Source organism: Phasianus colchicus, chromosome 7 (assembly GCF_987193195.1).
Source record: "Phasianus colchicus chromosome 7, bPhaCol1.hap1.1, whole genome shotgun sequence".
In the NCBI taxonomy this organism is placed as follows: domain Eukaryota; kingdom Metazoa; phylum Chordata; class Aves; order Galliformes; family Phasianidae; genus Phasianus; species Phasianus colchicus.
In genome coordinates, this window is record NC_143442.1 from 1,998,270 (window position 1) to 2,013,366 (window position 15,097).

At 39.8% G+C, this 15,097-nt stretch overlaps 1 protein-coding gene across 1 annotated transcript; it reads left to right on the forward strand.

The window, feature by feature from the left end:
• The first annotated feature begins 458 nt into the window (after positions 1-458).
• Positions 459-10,014, forward strand: MMADHC (metabolism of cobalamin associated D). The gene is made up of 8 exons (XM_031590790.2): positions 459-531; positions 643-693; positions 2,486-2,630; positions 2,858-3,075; positions 5,396-5,501; positions 6,052-6,182; positions 8,867-8,953; positions 9,697-10,014. Exons 2-8 carry the CDS (start codon positions 685-687, stop codon positions 9,889-9,891), a joined length of 891 nt encoding a protein of 296 aa, XP_031446650.1. The 5' UTR covers positions 459-531; positions 643-684; the 3' UTR covers positions 9,892-10,014.
• The last annotated feature ends 5,083 nt before the right edge of the window (positions 10,015-15,097 follow it).

Genomic DNA, 15,097 nt, shown 5'->3' on the forward strand with positions numbered 1-15,097 from the left:
CCAGAGCCACATCCAGCCTGGCCTTGAATGCCTGCAGGGATGGGGCATCCACAGCCTCCTTGGGCAACCTGTTCCAGTGCTGAAAGCACGCAACGAGGAGGGAAAAACAAACAACAGAACCCCTTTGGCTCGCTTTAGAAGGGCTTTATTCCTATTTCATACAACGGATCTTTGCAGAGGCCACCCCTCTGCCCCCACTTTTCCCAGCAGAAATGCCCATTTTTGCTCAGCATCAGCCGCTCAGCTCCCCGCGCCGCGCTGCTGCCCCCTACCGCACCGACGCGGCATTGCGTACCCCCGCATACCCCTACGTACCATGCCCTCTCCTAGGGGAGCCCAGCCCCGACCAATCGATTGCCGGCCCGCTCGCCCCGCCGCCCTATCCCCGCTGCAAATACCCACTCACACCGCTCAGCGAGCGGCTGCTCAGGTCTGGCGGCGAGAGGGTGAGGGCGGGGCGGGAGCGGACGCCGCCATTTTGTAGGAAGCGCTGTGCGGGGTTCCTGCCTGCTCCCGCTGCGCCGCGGCCGTGTGAGGGGGGAGCGGGGGGGCGGCACTGAGGGGGGAGCGGCCCGGTGCCGGCCGGCCGGCCGGTCGGTCGGTGCGGGGCCTCAGAGGACGCTGCGTTCGCTTGTCTTGCAGGGGGAGTCGGAGCGCTGGGCGAGGGGCTGCTGAGCGTCTGCCATGGCCAACGTGAGTAAGCCAGGGCCGGTGCGGGGCTGCGGCTCTGGTTGCGGGCCTCAGTCGTACTGAAGGATCGGGATCGTCCTTCTCCTTCCAGCCGAGTTTCCGAACTGCTGTGGTTCAGTTGGAGTGAGGTGCACCCGATTCTGGTTTTGAACTCGAGCGCAGAGCTCGAGTTGAACGGGGCGCTGAGGCTGAGGGGCAGCAGGCGTTGCTGGCCTCGTTCTGCCACGCAGGCCGCTGTGAAACCTTGATCTCGGGGTGTTTTTTCCAGTGGTGCAACGTCAGGCGTGTAAATATTTGCAGAGCTGAGCAGAATCCACACGGCTGTGTCACAGTGCTGTGTCCGTCTGGGTCCCTTCCAGCTTTCCATCACGCTGCATGTGTGTAATGCCAGCATCTCCCTGTGGAGTGAGGCAGCGTTAACAAAAGTGTTTTACTTTTGTTGCAGATGCGCATCAGGAGAGTCATCCGTGTTTTTTTTTTTTTCTTTTCAAGTATTAAAAAAAAAATGGGTTAGACTTGACAGTTCTATCCTGGCACTTGTGTGTTTTTTATTTAAAAAAACAAACACAAGTAACAGTTGCTGCTTGCACTGCTTAAGAGTCATGGAGTGAATCATAGAATCACAGAATGGCCTGGGTTGAAAAAGAGCACAATGCTCATCCAATTCCAACCCCCTGCTGTGTGCAGGTCGCCAACCAGCAGCCCAGGCTGCCCAGAGCCACATCCAGCCTGGCCTTGAATGCCTGCAGGGATGGGGCATCCACAGCCTCCTTGGGCAACCTGTTCCTGTCATTGGGTTGCAGAGCTGCTCCTCACCTGGAAGCACTAATGGCTCTTCAGAGCTCCTTTGAGGCTATTTGCATGTAGAGGGAGACAGTGTTGCATCATTTTCTGTTTACCACCTGACTGAATCAGCTTCTGATAGCAGTTAATAGTTATGTTGAAGGCATAAGGCCATGGTGTGAAGCAGATTTGCTGGTGTATCCCAAGACAGCAGAATTCATAAAGGCTTTATGGCTTGTTGGCAGCTTGCCCGGGGTGCTGAACTAATCTGTTTGCAATAATGCTTGTTTATAAATATGTGAATGTGCTGAGTTTGCAAATCTAACATGGATTGCACAAGCTTCAGTTTTGCACATGTTAAATATTTATGGATTTCAAGTGCAAAATACTGAAGTAGAAATTACCATACCCACCTGTTTTGGTATGCATGTCTCCTTGCATCCTTTGGAGCTGTTGATATGTGTGCTTTGCTGCCAGAGAAGTGTGTGTATGCACATATGTGTGCTTCTAGATGAAAGACACAAGACATATCTGTAGTGTTGTTATCTGGTGTCCCCTCAAGTCTTTTAAGAAGTGTGAGTATGGGCCAGCTGATGTTTGTGCTAGTTTTCAGGGCAGAGGTCTTCTTGGATATCGGCACTCACTTAATTAACAGTATTTCTGATCATGATTGAATTGTGGTGATCATGGGAATGAGGCTGGATGCAATATTTTTCTGTGTCTATAACTTAATTGAGGTTATAGCATTTGAGTGGTGCTACTTAAACTTCTTTCCCCTCAAGTAAGAAGGTCTTTCACTAAGTGCTTTCAAGGCTTTTCCTTTGCTTAGAAAACTATTACTAGAAAAATAATTTTTTTAAAAAAGTATTTTTAAATTTCTGTGTTACAAAAATAATTGCTGTTAACTTACAGTTTTAATTATGGAGTGAAGTTTTATGATATACAGAACTGTACATGAACTAGTAATTTTGTTAGCAGTATATAATACTTGCTTTTGTTTTTGTCTTCTCAGGTGCTCTGTAACAGAGCAAGATTGGTCACCTACCTACCAGGGTTTTATTCCTTAGTCAAAAGAGTTGTAAATCCCAAGGCTTTTTCTACAGCAGGTTCCTCTGGCTCAGACGAGCCTCATGTTGCTGCTACACCTCCTGATTTATGTAAGAACAAGCAAATTCATTTTCTTTGAATTGATGTGCTATCAGAACTGTACACTCCATATAAAGCTAGGAATTCTGAAGTGTGTTTTTATTATGGCAGGACACTTACCTGTGTTCTGGTTGCCTTGGTTTTGTGATTGTGATCGAATAAAGATATTTGAGCTTTTCTTTTTATTGATTCCTTTTTAAATAACACAATGACTAAAGCAAAGCCTTGACTTTTACAGGTCCAAGAACCGTATGGCCCGATGAAGTAATGGGGCCATTTGGTCCTCAGGACCAGAGATTCCAGTTGCCTGGTAATATTGGTTTTGACTGTCATCTAAATGGTACTGCTGCTCAGAGGAAGAGCCAAGCCTCAAAAAGTCTGCCTGATATATTAGCAGAGCCTTCGTCAAATGAAAGGCATGAATTTGTAATGGCACAATACATAAATGAATTTCAGGTAAGAACAGATTCTGTGATAACAAGCTTCTGTGCAAAGCTGATATTTCTTGTCCAAGAGAAACATAATCATTGTGTCTTCCTTCTGTAAAAAGATATTCCTGATGTTCCAGGTGGCTTTAAAAGATGAACTTCAGGTGAGGTAAGGAAGCCTGTGTAGAACCTGGTGACTTCTGTGGTTGTGTGAAAACTTCAGTATCAAAATGTACTGCTTGCAAAGTCTCACCACCTTTTATCAAATAAGAGTGGTAGTTTCTTTCTTAAGTATTTCATTTAATGGATTTGGCCTTGCATAGTTTAGACAGTTTACTCAAACCTGCCTGTTTAGTTCTGACTCCTGTGGTATTCAGACATGAGAAGCAGACCAACGTAGCAGCTCAACCTCAAGTCTCAATGTGAGAGTATGTTTTGGCATTGGCAAAACTTGCAGCCGGTTGGATGCCATGTTAATGACAGGCAGGCTGTTAATTGCTAGTTTGACTTGCGTGGTCAGACTGTTTCAAGAAATGTTGATTGCTACTAGCTGCTGACTCAACTTTCCAATCTCTGAGTTCTTGACGTGTTCAGACTTCAGAAGTCAGCTAGTAAATCTCTGTTGTAAAAATGCTGTGTAGTGTTTTCTTTTTAAATGTAACTTATTTCAAAGTGTTGAGAAAACGTAAGCTTCTGGTGAGTTCCCAAAAGTCTGTTTTCAGTGTGTATGAATCATAACTTCAGTTGAAAGACCAACAAAAAAAAAAAACCACTAGCCTTTGGTTTACTTAGCACAAACCAGATGCACTGATGGCACGTCTGCATTCTAGAAAGATTACTTGTATAATAAAGTCATCGGTGCACCTGCTGCTGACCTGATGGAATGGAGAAACTGGAAAGGTTTCACAACTGTTTTTCAGAAGGCAGTTAACAAGAATCAGCTTGTTTAATACCAGTGTTGCTCAGGAATCCATGAGCAGTGCTTAGCTAGTGGAAATGCTGAACTACTTCTCTAGAAGACCCAGATCTGGACTGAATACAGAATCTTCCCATGGCTTGCTACAGCAAGCTGGAGAAAAGCTTGGTGCTGCTGAAGCTCAAGTTCCTGTGCTTGAACAGTCAGAGGAGTTTTGTTTGCATAAAACTAATATAAATGAATCTAGCAGCCCATTAATATGATAATATAGTATAGCTCTTTGGAAAATGGCTGTAGCCCCTTAATTATAGTGTAGGTGGTAAGTGTGTGTACTATGAGTTGTCTTTAGCTGGCTAGAATGGGAGCAGAAAACAAGAAATCAAAATCAGCCATTACATTACCATTCTCAGTAAGGGAAGCAGCCATTGATTAGGAAAAAAAGAAATGGTTTAGCAGCACAACTGCATGATTTGTCAGGCTTGAAGTACCAGCTGATCTGTCCCAATGACTTTACAATCATAATGCAAAATACACGTGGAAAGATATGTATTGAAGTGCATCTAATATCTGTTGTTGGTAGCCAGAAAAAATAGAAAACAAACATGCAGACCACTGTTGATTTATAGAATAAATTCAGCTATACTGTGTGGTTAGGGAAACTCTAGGGTGAACTTGCAGTTACAAACTGGTGTTAGGTGGGACTTGATATGCTATTCAACATTAAAGTCTCAAGTTGCTGAAATTTCTTGAATAGTAAGGCAAAGTTACAGCTACTAAATCTGCAGCTATGTTACATAATAGTTACTATCCCAAAGTAGCAGCTGTTTTAAGTACTTTCTTAAGGATGTTAGAAGCTTAGGTTCTGTGTATCTGGCTTACAGTGCTGGATGTTTAATGTACCCACAAGAATAAGGTTTTCTTAGAAACTACAGAAAATAAAATTAGTGTTATTGGAAAACAGTTTGGTATTTCAAGATACCACAGTTCTGTTTTGCAGTCTGCAATTTTAGCTATGGCTGAAATTAGTGGAAGTTCAAAGCTGTTGAACTGTTGTGTATCTTCTGTGTTTTACTCTGGCTCAGGTAATGTGCATATGTCTGAAATCTGTCAATTGCTTTTGTATCAAATGCTTGCAGGCCATTGCTTCAGATGGGTATTTTTCAAAAGCTTCCCTCTTGGTTAAGGTTTTGGATACTGCTGTTAGAATAAAATGCAGGATTTCTGTTCAGATAATAGGCTACGTGTATACTTGTTTCTAACTTTAATATGTAAAAATAAGTTCTAAGTGATAGCAAATCATCTTTCTGTGAGACTTTTTGGGTTTATCAGTAGGCATACAGGCACAAAAATACAGTCTGGTGTGCTATTATGTGATGTTATTCCTGTTGTATATTAAAGAGTAGAAAAGTTAATTATTTTTTTTCCCCCTCAGGGTTCTGATGTTCCACAGAAACAGCAAGTAAATAATGCTGAAACGTATTTTGAAAATGCAAAAGTGGAGTGTGCAGTACAAGCTTGTCCTGAACTGCTACGGAAAGGTATAAGAAAGGTTAACTTTTTTGGATGATTTCAAAACAAACCACAAACTTCTTTAAAAGTAAGAATATGCAAGTAAGGGCTTTGGTGAAACTGACCTTGCAGAATGTTTCACAGAATAAGGAAATCCAAAGTTTGGTATTTCACAAAAGAAAAGGGCATGTAAGATGAATGCTGAAATTTTGCTGTTGATGGTGCTTTGAGTTTCATACGGAACTTAGTGCTCTGCTCTAATAAATGATGTAGAAGGAGGATTGTGATGGTTTGGGCCCTTCCTGTGAGTGTTGCTGTGTCCTAGGAGCAGTCAGAAGCAGATCTGGGACATTTCTACTGAAAGGTTTAAAGTAAAAAATAAATGTGTGTGAAATTTCTGGCTTTAACCAGGAAATAAGGATCTATCCACCTCATGCAGAGAACTGGAGTTTGTTCATTTCAGAGCTTTGAAAATTACTGTTAACACTGATTTGCTAATAATTTGAATTAGGTTTGGTAATTTATCTAAAACTGAAAAATCTTTAAGAGCAAGCCATAAAATACTGGTTTTACTTTTAGACTTCGAATCAATGTTTCCAGAAGTGAATGCCAACCATTTAACAGTACTGACTGTTACCCAGAAGACTAAAAATGATATGACTGTATGGAGTCAAGAAGTGGAAGATGAGAGAGAAATGCTGTTAGAAAATGTAAGTAGTTGACATAGGTATCATTTTACCTTTGTAAATTAATCTTCTGTGTATTATATGTATATTCTGGTTTATTTCTAGCTCAGGTAGGAATATACCATATTGCACATTTGAGCTAATCCTGTCTGCTGTCTGATAAAATGGAGACAGTGGTTTTTTAACTCCATTATTTTATTATTCCACTTGAAATTTCTCATAAAACTATTAAATTCGTTACAGGTAGGTGGAGTCAACTGTGTATGTTGTAAAATGGTAAAGCAGTACATTAAACATCTGTTGTCTTGCAGTTAAGGGGCAGCATTTTCTCACCTTACTCCCACTTCAGTACACTGTGTTTTGTAGGATTTTTCTGCTTCTTTTTTTTTTTTTCGGTGGTGTAATTAAAATTCAAGCATGGACTTCGTGCATCCTCACTTATAGAGGTGGTTGCTTAATTTCCTCATTCTGGTAACAGATACATCTTTTAGTGCATGAAACGCTAACCAGCCTCGTGAATGCTGTCTCGATGCTCTCTTGCCACTAGATGTCTCTCTGAAAATAGCTTTGTTTCTCATTCTAAAGATTGTTTTGTACCTGCTCCAGCAGGTGTCACTGTTTGCCACTGCTGGCATTTCATTTTCTTGGCATCTTAAAATGCAACATTTTCATGTATTACTTGTAATTTTTAAAAAACTATTAAAAAAAAGAATCTGGTAAGATTTTCATTTATGTGCTGAGGGTCAGATTCAGGTTTTAATGCCCTTTACAGCCTCATAAATTGAAGGTGTGGTCTGTAAAAAGCAGTGTTTGGGTTACCACTAAAAGAAACAAGCAGTCTGGAGTATCAACATAAAAATTACACACAAATTAAAATTCCCTTCATTTTAGTGTGGTGTTCTCTTTGAATTATGTATGGTCTGTTGATCTTTGGCATTGTAATCTGGTCTAATTATATGTTAATTGGCATCTTTCTTCCTTGTGCACCTCCCTGTCAAGTCTAATATAGTCATAGTAGGAGTGCTGGGATGTTAACTGTAACCTCCTGGCCTAAAGGTTACTAACAGCAAGGTCACAGGAAAATGTCTGTTTGTTTGCTTCATAAATGGTTAGAAGTTACATTAAAGATACTAATTTAATGTGAGAGACTTGTGCTGTAGTAATGAGGATTATTTACAGCCAGGTCTAGCATTTACAGTGGTAAATCTCAAGTGGTTACTAACGCTACTCTAAGAGCTTGCAGTGGGTTTGTTATGCTACATCTTTTGATCTAGTGTTGTATCAGAAATGTAATGTCTTAAATGCTGTCTTCAGATGGTTTGCTTATGTTTATGGCTAATCTTCAGAGCCATCAAGATGTAGATCTGGTTACTATAAAGGATAAACTTCCTTATTTTGGACCCCTAAGAGGATGAGGCTGAGTAAAAATAATAATCTTTGTACCTCAAACTTGTCAGGCAACAAAATGAGAGTAAACAAAGTGTTGATTTAATCTGAAGTTAGAGGTATGTCTTTTTATGAGATTAGGGAAATTTCTGTGTGTTTCAAGGGAGCTACATGAATTCTGTTTCTGCTTTTCTGCAGATCAGTGCATTTAGCTGTTTGTATTCTTGTACCTGGTTGTGCTTTTCTCAGTGCATGGACAGTTCTAGAGTCATCATGCACCTTGAGGCTTTGGGGGGAGGGTTCTCATTCACTTTGCAGACTTCTTGAGAAGTTATTCTGTGAATTCCTGTTGACCCTCCTGACATGGATTGGAAACTGCTGATCTAGGTGACTGAGAGCACATAGTTGAGGTCTTGTGTTCTTGTTCTTTTATCTGTGCAAAAATGTGCTGTGTAATCTATAACTGATGTAATTTTGTTGTGCCTTGTGTTATAATATCAGCTTTAAATTAGGTGCTTGTTTGCTATAAAAATGTAGTGACTTCCCTAAGAGATTTTTCCAAAGGGAGGTTTGTGGTGAGGCATTAGAGAATAGGGAGCTTCTTGGTATGTTACTTAATGTAAAATGGTATTTTCATAAACATCTGCTGGTATCCTCTGTTGTAAATAAACCAACTTTGATTGTCTAATAGTGAAAGCTGTGTTTATCCTGACCAAGAATCAAGTACAACAAGAGAATTGGTGTAGACTGGTGTAAAAAGAAAAAAATCAAGTACTTAAACTGTTTGCTGTCATGATGCTGAACTAAAACATTCTGCAAAGATCATTTGCAGTTGTACGTTTGTACTACCAGCACTATGTTGGTAATTTCCTGCTAGCTAAGAGCAGATCTAATAGCAAAACTGTATTTCTATATAAATATATCATGCTATGTTTGGGCTATGTGGAGTCCAGATGAGATTTGTTATTCTGTTGAAGTAATACTTGACTTCTTTGAGAGGGTACCAGGTATGACTGCAATCTGCATGAATAATCAGAGTAATTACATTATTCCACACACAAGCTGTTAATACATTATTGACTGGCACAAGAAACACTTAAAACCGTGTATGATTGGACTAATTTAATATATGCCATTAATTTTAATTGCCTTAATATTCTTAATATTTTTGTTGAAAATGTACCAAATTTCTCATTTACTAGCAGAGAACAAGAATTCATTTTCAGAATATTTTGTGTGTTCTGATCTATGTGTATCTACCTATCTGCCTGGATATAAAACAGTTCTGATCTTCTTCCTTCCTTTTTTATTTTTCTTTTAAGTTCATTAATGGTGCCAAGGAAATCTGCTATGCAATCTGTTCTGAAGGCTATTGGGCTGACTTCATTGATCCTTCCTCAGGACTGGCAGTAAGTTATGTGCTGTGTGGAACCCTACTGACTGAACTAACAGTGGTACTTTGAATTCTTCTGTGTGGGTTAAATCCACCTTTTTCATATTGCCACAAAGCTGTTACCATAGGATAATTCCTTTTATAAATATGATCTATAGATTAATAAAAGAAGGATATTGTCTATGGGTTCCAGTTCAGTAGTACCATCCTTACCTGTCATCTGTCAATCAGCAGTGGGCTTTTGTCAAACTTCCTCTTCTGAGATAAGGCAACCGTAGTACCCTTTTCAAATTGACACAGATCTTACTGTTAAGAGTCTTAATAGTGGCTCACTGAAAAGGTACGTCTTAATTTTGCTGTTTTATAGGAGGTTTCTTAATGTCTGAAGAAGCAGCAGAACTTTTTGAAAACACTTAAGGTGTTTTGTGTGTCTGACTTATTAGACATTCAGACATGCTGATATGCCCTCAGCCCTCTGTCTGCATTAAAGGTATAATAAACCCTTAAGTATAGGTTACCAATACAAGCAGGGGTGCTCTGTCTGTAGATATCTCAAACAAAACTGCATGTACAATTTCTTACAACAGATGCAGATGGTATTTCTGGATTTAGTTCTTTTGTTGTCTTTTCCTTTTGTTTTTAGAAAGGGGTAATTTTGACTCTTAATAAAACTCAACTCTGTTGTTACTGATCTGTTAACCCTCGTGGTACAAAATGTTCAAAGTAGTAATATGAAAAATTCTCTTCTTTTCCACCTAGTTTTTTGGACCTTACACAAACAACACTCTGTTTGAAACAGATGAACGCTACCGCCACTTTGGATTCTCTGTTGATGATCTTGGCTGCTGCAAAGTCATTCGTCATAACATCTGGGGTACTCATGTTGTTGTAGGAAGTATTTTCACTAATGCTGAACCTGACAGCCCTATCATGAGAAAACTAAGTGGAAACTAACAGTCGACAGGGCTTCAGAGATCCACGTGACTTTGGCATTCTTTGACTTGGTGATTCTTTGTAAGCATTGTCAGAAAGTACCACACTTGAAATAATTTTAGATAATAAACTATCTGCTATTTATTTTAGTCTCATGACTATGCTCATCACATGTGATTTGGAACATTATTTGACACTATTTTAACACATAGTTGTATGTGCCACATGAATTGAAGCTGTGAGTTCCCTTGTCTTTGAGTTCAAACTCAGTTGACTGAATACACAGCTCTGCATAGCCTCTTACTATTATCAGCTGTTCTGTCTTTTGGTGTCTGGCAAATCTGTGTTCTTTGCGTTAAAAATCCTGGTGCAACTGAATCTTCTAGGGATTTTGACCACTTACTCTAGTAAGTTAGTGGGGGGGAGGAGCAAGTAATAGTACCATTCTCCCATAATATAAAACTTAATGAAGACTGCAGCAGTGAATACTGGGCTAATTAATTGCTCATGCAGTGCTCTAAAAAGAATAAGTTAAGCTTTCAGGAATCTTTAACTGCAAGTTGTACTACTTACTGAGTCTCTGGATGTAGTAGTGACATCAGCAAAGTCTTAACTCTAGAATCAGTCATCTCTTCATGTTTTCGCCTTCATGCTGCTTGTGATTTTATTTTCTCAGTGTTAGCTAAATATATTTAACTATTTTATATATGTAAATGTAATTTAAACTTGCTTTTGGAATTTTTTAAGGTCATCAAATACATTGATGTGGGCTAAAGAAAAAGATAACAGAGCAGTGCTTGGATACCCTCATTGTTTTTTCTTTACTTCTTGAGTGCAACTGAGATTTATCTCTGGAATTTCAAAATGCCTCAGCAAAGGGCAATTATGATCAATTGCTGTAATTACAATCAATTACAGAAAACATTTCAGCAGGAAGGTTTCAGTAAATAAGTCGGTCTCTTCAGGTGACATAAAAACTTCCAAATCAATTGAAGTTACTGAAGAGAACAGTGAGGAAAATTCAAGACATCTGAAATTTCCAAGCTGTCAGCTGCCTCTCTACAGAAGCTAGGTAATTAATGTTGCTACATTCACTTTTTAGGACTGTTTGGTAATATTCCACAGCTGTAGCTGTTTATGCAACAATAGGGAATCTTTCAGTCTTGACTCAGTCAAAATTAAATGGAACTTTTGTCTGGATAATGGCTGCCAAGATGATGTGTTCAGAGGTTTAGCTTCCTTTCAAATAGCTTGGGATTTTAATAATCTTTTTTTTCCATTATTAATAATTAGACTTAACACATGCTCTAGGTTTGTGTACTGTTTCTATTGCTTATTCAGGTTCTAAGCCAGTTTGCCACCAAAGTTTCTGCTGGCTTTAGTAGGCTTAGAACCAGACCCTTACCAAGTGCCTGTATCTGTCCTTGTTAATGACTGCCTGATCGTAGAGGTGCAGTTTAGGAAGGTGCTCTCTGCTGAAGTAGTGACAACTGCCTTCTCAATTCTCACCCTGGCTAAGCCAGCCAGTCAGAGTTTGTGTTGCCATTATCACTATTGTTGGCTCCAGCCTATATGCATTCCAAGACTGAAGTGTATGGCTGTTGAGGCAGGATTTGCTTACTGCTGTGTCGTGGAATCTGCCGTATTTCTAGAACATGAGCTCTTCATCTCCTGTCTGCTGGCTAAGAAAACTGTAATATCCAAAGTCTGGTTTATTTTTTGCCCTTGTTGTTTAAAGGATTTAAAAAAAAATACTGAAGGAGTTGAAGAGTATCTTTGTATAAAACCAACTGTAGCATAATTCTTTTGCAGAGTACATGTTACCTCACTTGATGATGGAGGGTTATTGTCTCGGTGCACAGTATAGCACCACTGTAGAGAACTTAGCTGGATAAATACTAGAAAACTTCTGTGAAATGCTTCACATAGTTTAACTATGTTGAAGGCTCTTGGTGCTGTCTTTTTGTTTTCTTCCAGTGACTTTGTTGTATCTGCCTTTCTATTTTTTTAATTGAGGTGTATTTTCAGGCAGCTGTCCAAATTAAACTTGAGACACCAATTTCTGAGTTCATACCCTGTAAAGTTTCATGCTGGACAATGTGGGGTTTTTTGGTTGCTTTTTTTAACAGTAGCTTTTCAAATGGCTTTAACCCAAGGCAAAAAAAAAAAAAACCTCACTGAAAACAGTGGGAATTCTGCCTTGACATCACTGATAGTATTTCATGCTAGAAGTTGAGGGGAGATATTTTGTGGTATTTTTCTAACTAACATTTTCTTGTACATAAAAGCCTACTAAAACTCTCAAAAGAGGCTAGAACTATTCAGTTCTGTTTCCCTTTCATCAGAAGGGATTTATTGTATATTAATTTGTTACTGTGAAATAAAGGTTTTGGAATACAGTGTGATGAGCTGTACTTCTCATAATAAAAAAAGCAACAAATGAAACACTTCTCAGTGTCACAAATTGAGATCCTTTCTATGGTAAATAAATGAAAAAGATTTCATGCAATGTTATGTCTGTTCTTAGCAGGGATTAATGTTCTGTGGGAAGTTCTTATCAGTTTGGAGAGAGTTCCTTAAAGTTTGGCACTTCTAGTGAAGAGTGAATGAGTTATCCTGTCAGTGAACTCAAGTTATTCGAAGCGATGCTGAGCATCACAAGAGCAGTGCTGTGACTGTGGTTATTTGCAGGCATTAATACACAGTGAACGTGCCTAAAATATGCAAGGCTAAAGATTGTTTGTCCTGGTCAGAAAGCTAAAACAAAATGTTATAGGTAAAGTACTTGCCACTTAGTTGCCTTAAGATATGAAAACGGTGCTAAACGTCTCTTCAAAGAATTCATACTAAAGTTGAGAAATAACATGGAGTATTTTGTCTTAAATAGCAGAATCTTATGTGAGCTGTTACCCTGGTGAAGTTCTACACCTCTGTGAAGTAAAGAACCCTATTCTCTTTCCACCAGCAGCCACCTGGCTGGAATTGAAGTCCTCAAAGTAATCCAGAAGGTCAAAGGTATCTCTTGGGGGAGAAGGCCCCTTTTCTTTGACTTGCCAGCTCGACTGCAGGCTTGTTGCCCTTTCTTGCTAATTGCAGTGTCACTCAACAAGAGATTCTCTGGTTCATAAACATGTAGGGAAGCATGGCTGTAACATTAGACAGTTCCAGGTAGCTGATCCAGAAGGGTAAGGCTGCAAGATATAAGCTGCTTTGTCACAGTAACAGATGTAAAACTTGGTCTGTGAGCTTGCTTGGCTCTAAAAGGCTCTGCCCAGTCAGGCTAAACTAATTGCAGAAATGTTGTAGGTAGCGGGGGGGGGAATGCATAAACATGGCAGATCTCTGGTGTGTGTGTTGACACTTGTTCAAACAACTGGAGTGAAGTATGGAGTAGTGATAGAATTTTTATACTTTAAGGGATTTGTGTAATCTAAGCCTTCAGAGACCACTCACCATGCTCTTTGAGTCAGCTCTCCCCTCAGGCAGCAGTAGGGCAGCTCTCTGTGAGATTTGCCTGCTGGACTGAAGGAAACATGAAGGCTGATGGTTGATTAAAAAGCATGGAATTGGTTTTCAAGGTACATGTCCCAACTGAAGCTTCTGAAATGTCTGATGGATTCAGTTAAGGAGATAATTTTCTAATACAATGTAATTCAGATATTCAGCATATTTATTTTTGAAACTAGTTGAGAAATTAGGTAGTTGATTAAACCATAGTGTTCACACTTAAAAGGTGATCATGTGTATTAAATGAATTCCTGCTCTTGCTCCCAAGCTTGTGCTTGGTAGGCACTGATAACAGCTCTTGCATTTGGAGATGGCTTGTTAGCATTGCAGCAGGGATGTTAAAGGTTGGCTCATGGAGGAGATATGTAACTGGGGAGAGGATAACTGAGGACTGAAGTACTTCACTTGATCAAGAGGAAATATATATGCTGATTTTTAGATACCCTATTTTGTTAGAAAGACGGATGTTTCCACACAATTTTCATGTGTTTTTGGAATTTTTTTTCAGATTTTTTTAATGCAAAGTCATAAACCATAACTACTTATGTTCTGTATGAATAGCTGTCTTTACTACGTATGCTTTAACTTATTTCTTTTTCACTGCGATGTTTCTAGCACAGTGGTTAACATTTACCTCATGGGCTGTGTCCTGCATATGGATGGGTTGCTGTGAGTGCACATGAGCTTGTTTGAGAAAATGTATTACCTGTGCAACTGATTTGTCAGGAAGGAGTGTTAAGATTGTTCAGTATTTTCCAGCGATTAATTATAGATTAATTCCAGAAAATTAATTAAAGGTAAAAAAAAAAAAAAAACACATATATAGTGTGATATAATGTGACATTCCAGCAGTTTATTTTAATTGGTCACCTTTCTTCTCAAAGCATAACTTAAGCTGGGCCAACTACTTTTTGCAGTTAGTGATGAACTACTGAAGTTCTGATCCTGTTACTGAAACTGCTGCCCAAAGACCTTCCCCCATCAATCAGAGACATCTGCAGCACCTGAGCTCTAATTGCTGCACTGATACCACCTGGGTGTTGTGTTGCTAGCCATAGGGAGCAGGAGGCTGACTGTTCTGCATCATTTTATTGAAGCAGGCAGTGCTGATTTCCACCAAGTAAAGGTGTGAGGAGCCATACTTGAATGCACCAAGGAAGGCTGCACACTGCCATGCACATGTGCTTTGTGTCTCAGTTTTCGTGCAGGCTGTCACTTGCACAGAGGAGCTTTTCTGTGTTGCTGGAAGGTGCCCAGGAGCTACATGCCCATATGCACACACATCCCTGTGCCTGAGGCTTGCAGCAGCTGCTCAGTGACAACAGCAAGTTGTATCAGCTGCAGGAATGGTGATGTGTTGGCTTTTTCATAGAATCCTGTCCTATTATAGTTCCCTTTGTTTCTAAGGGAGCAACAGCATCTGACAGTGCTTTGTCAGGAGCAAATCCTCACTGGGGGATGCGTGCAGCACTGCTTACATCTCCCACTAAGATATCTTTCAGAGACACAGTTTGCTTTTGGCACATGTGGGTTTTCTCACACAAGTTCTAACCTTGGTGTGTGTATGCTCTGCATGTGCCTTCACCAGGTAGCTGCCATAGAATAGTTTGCTCTTGATCACATCCCAAACATCTCAAAAGTTTTTATGTTGCAGTAATAAGTAGAAAAAAACATCTCCTTTACCCACTGGTACACAGGGAACACAGGTGGGTAATAGGTT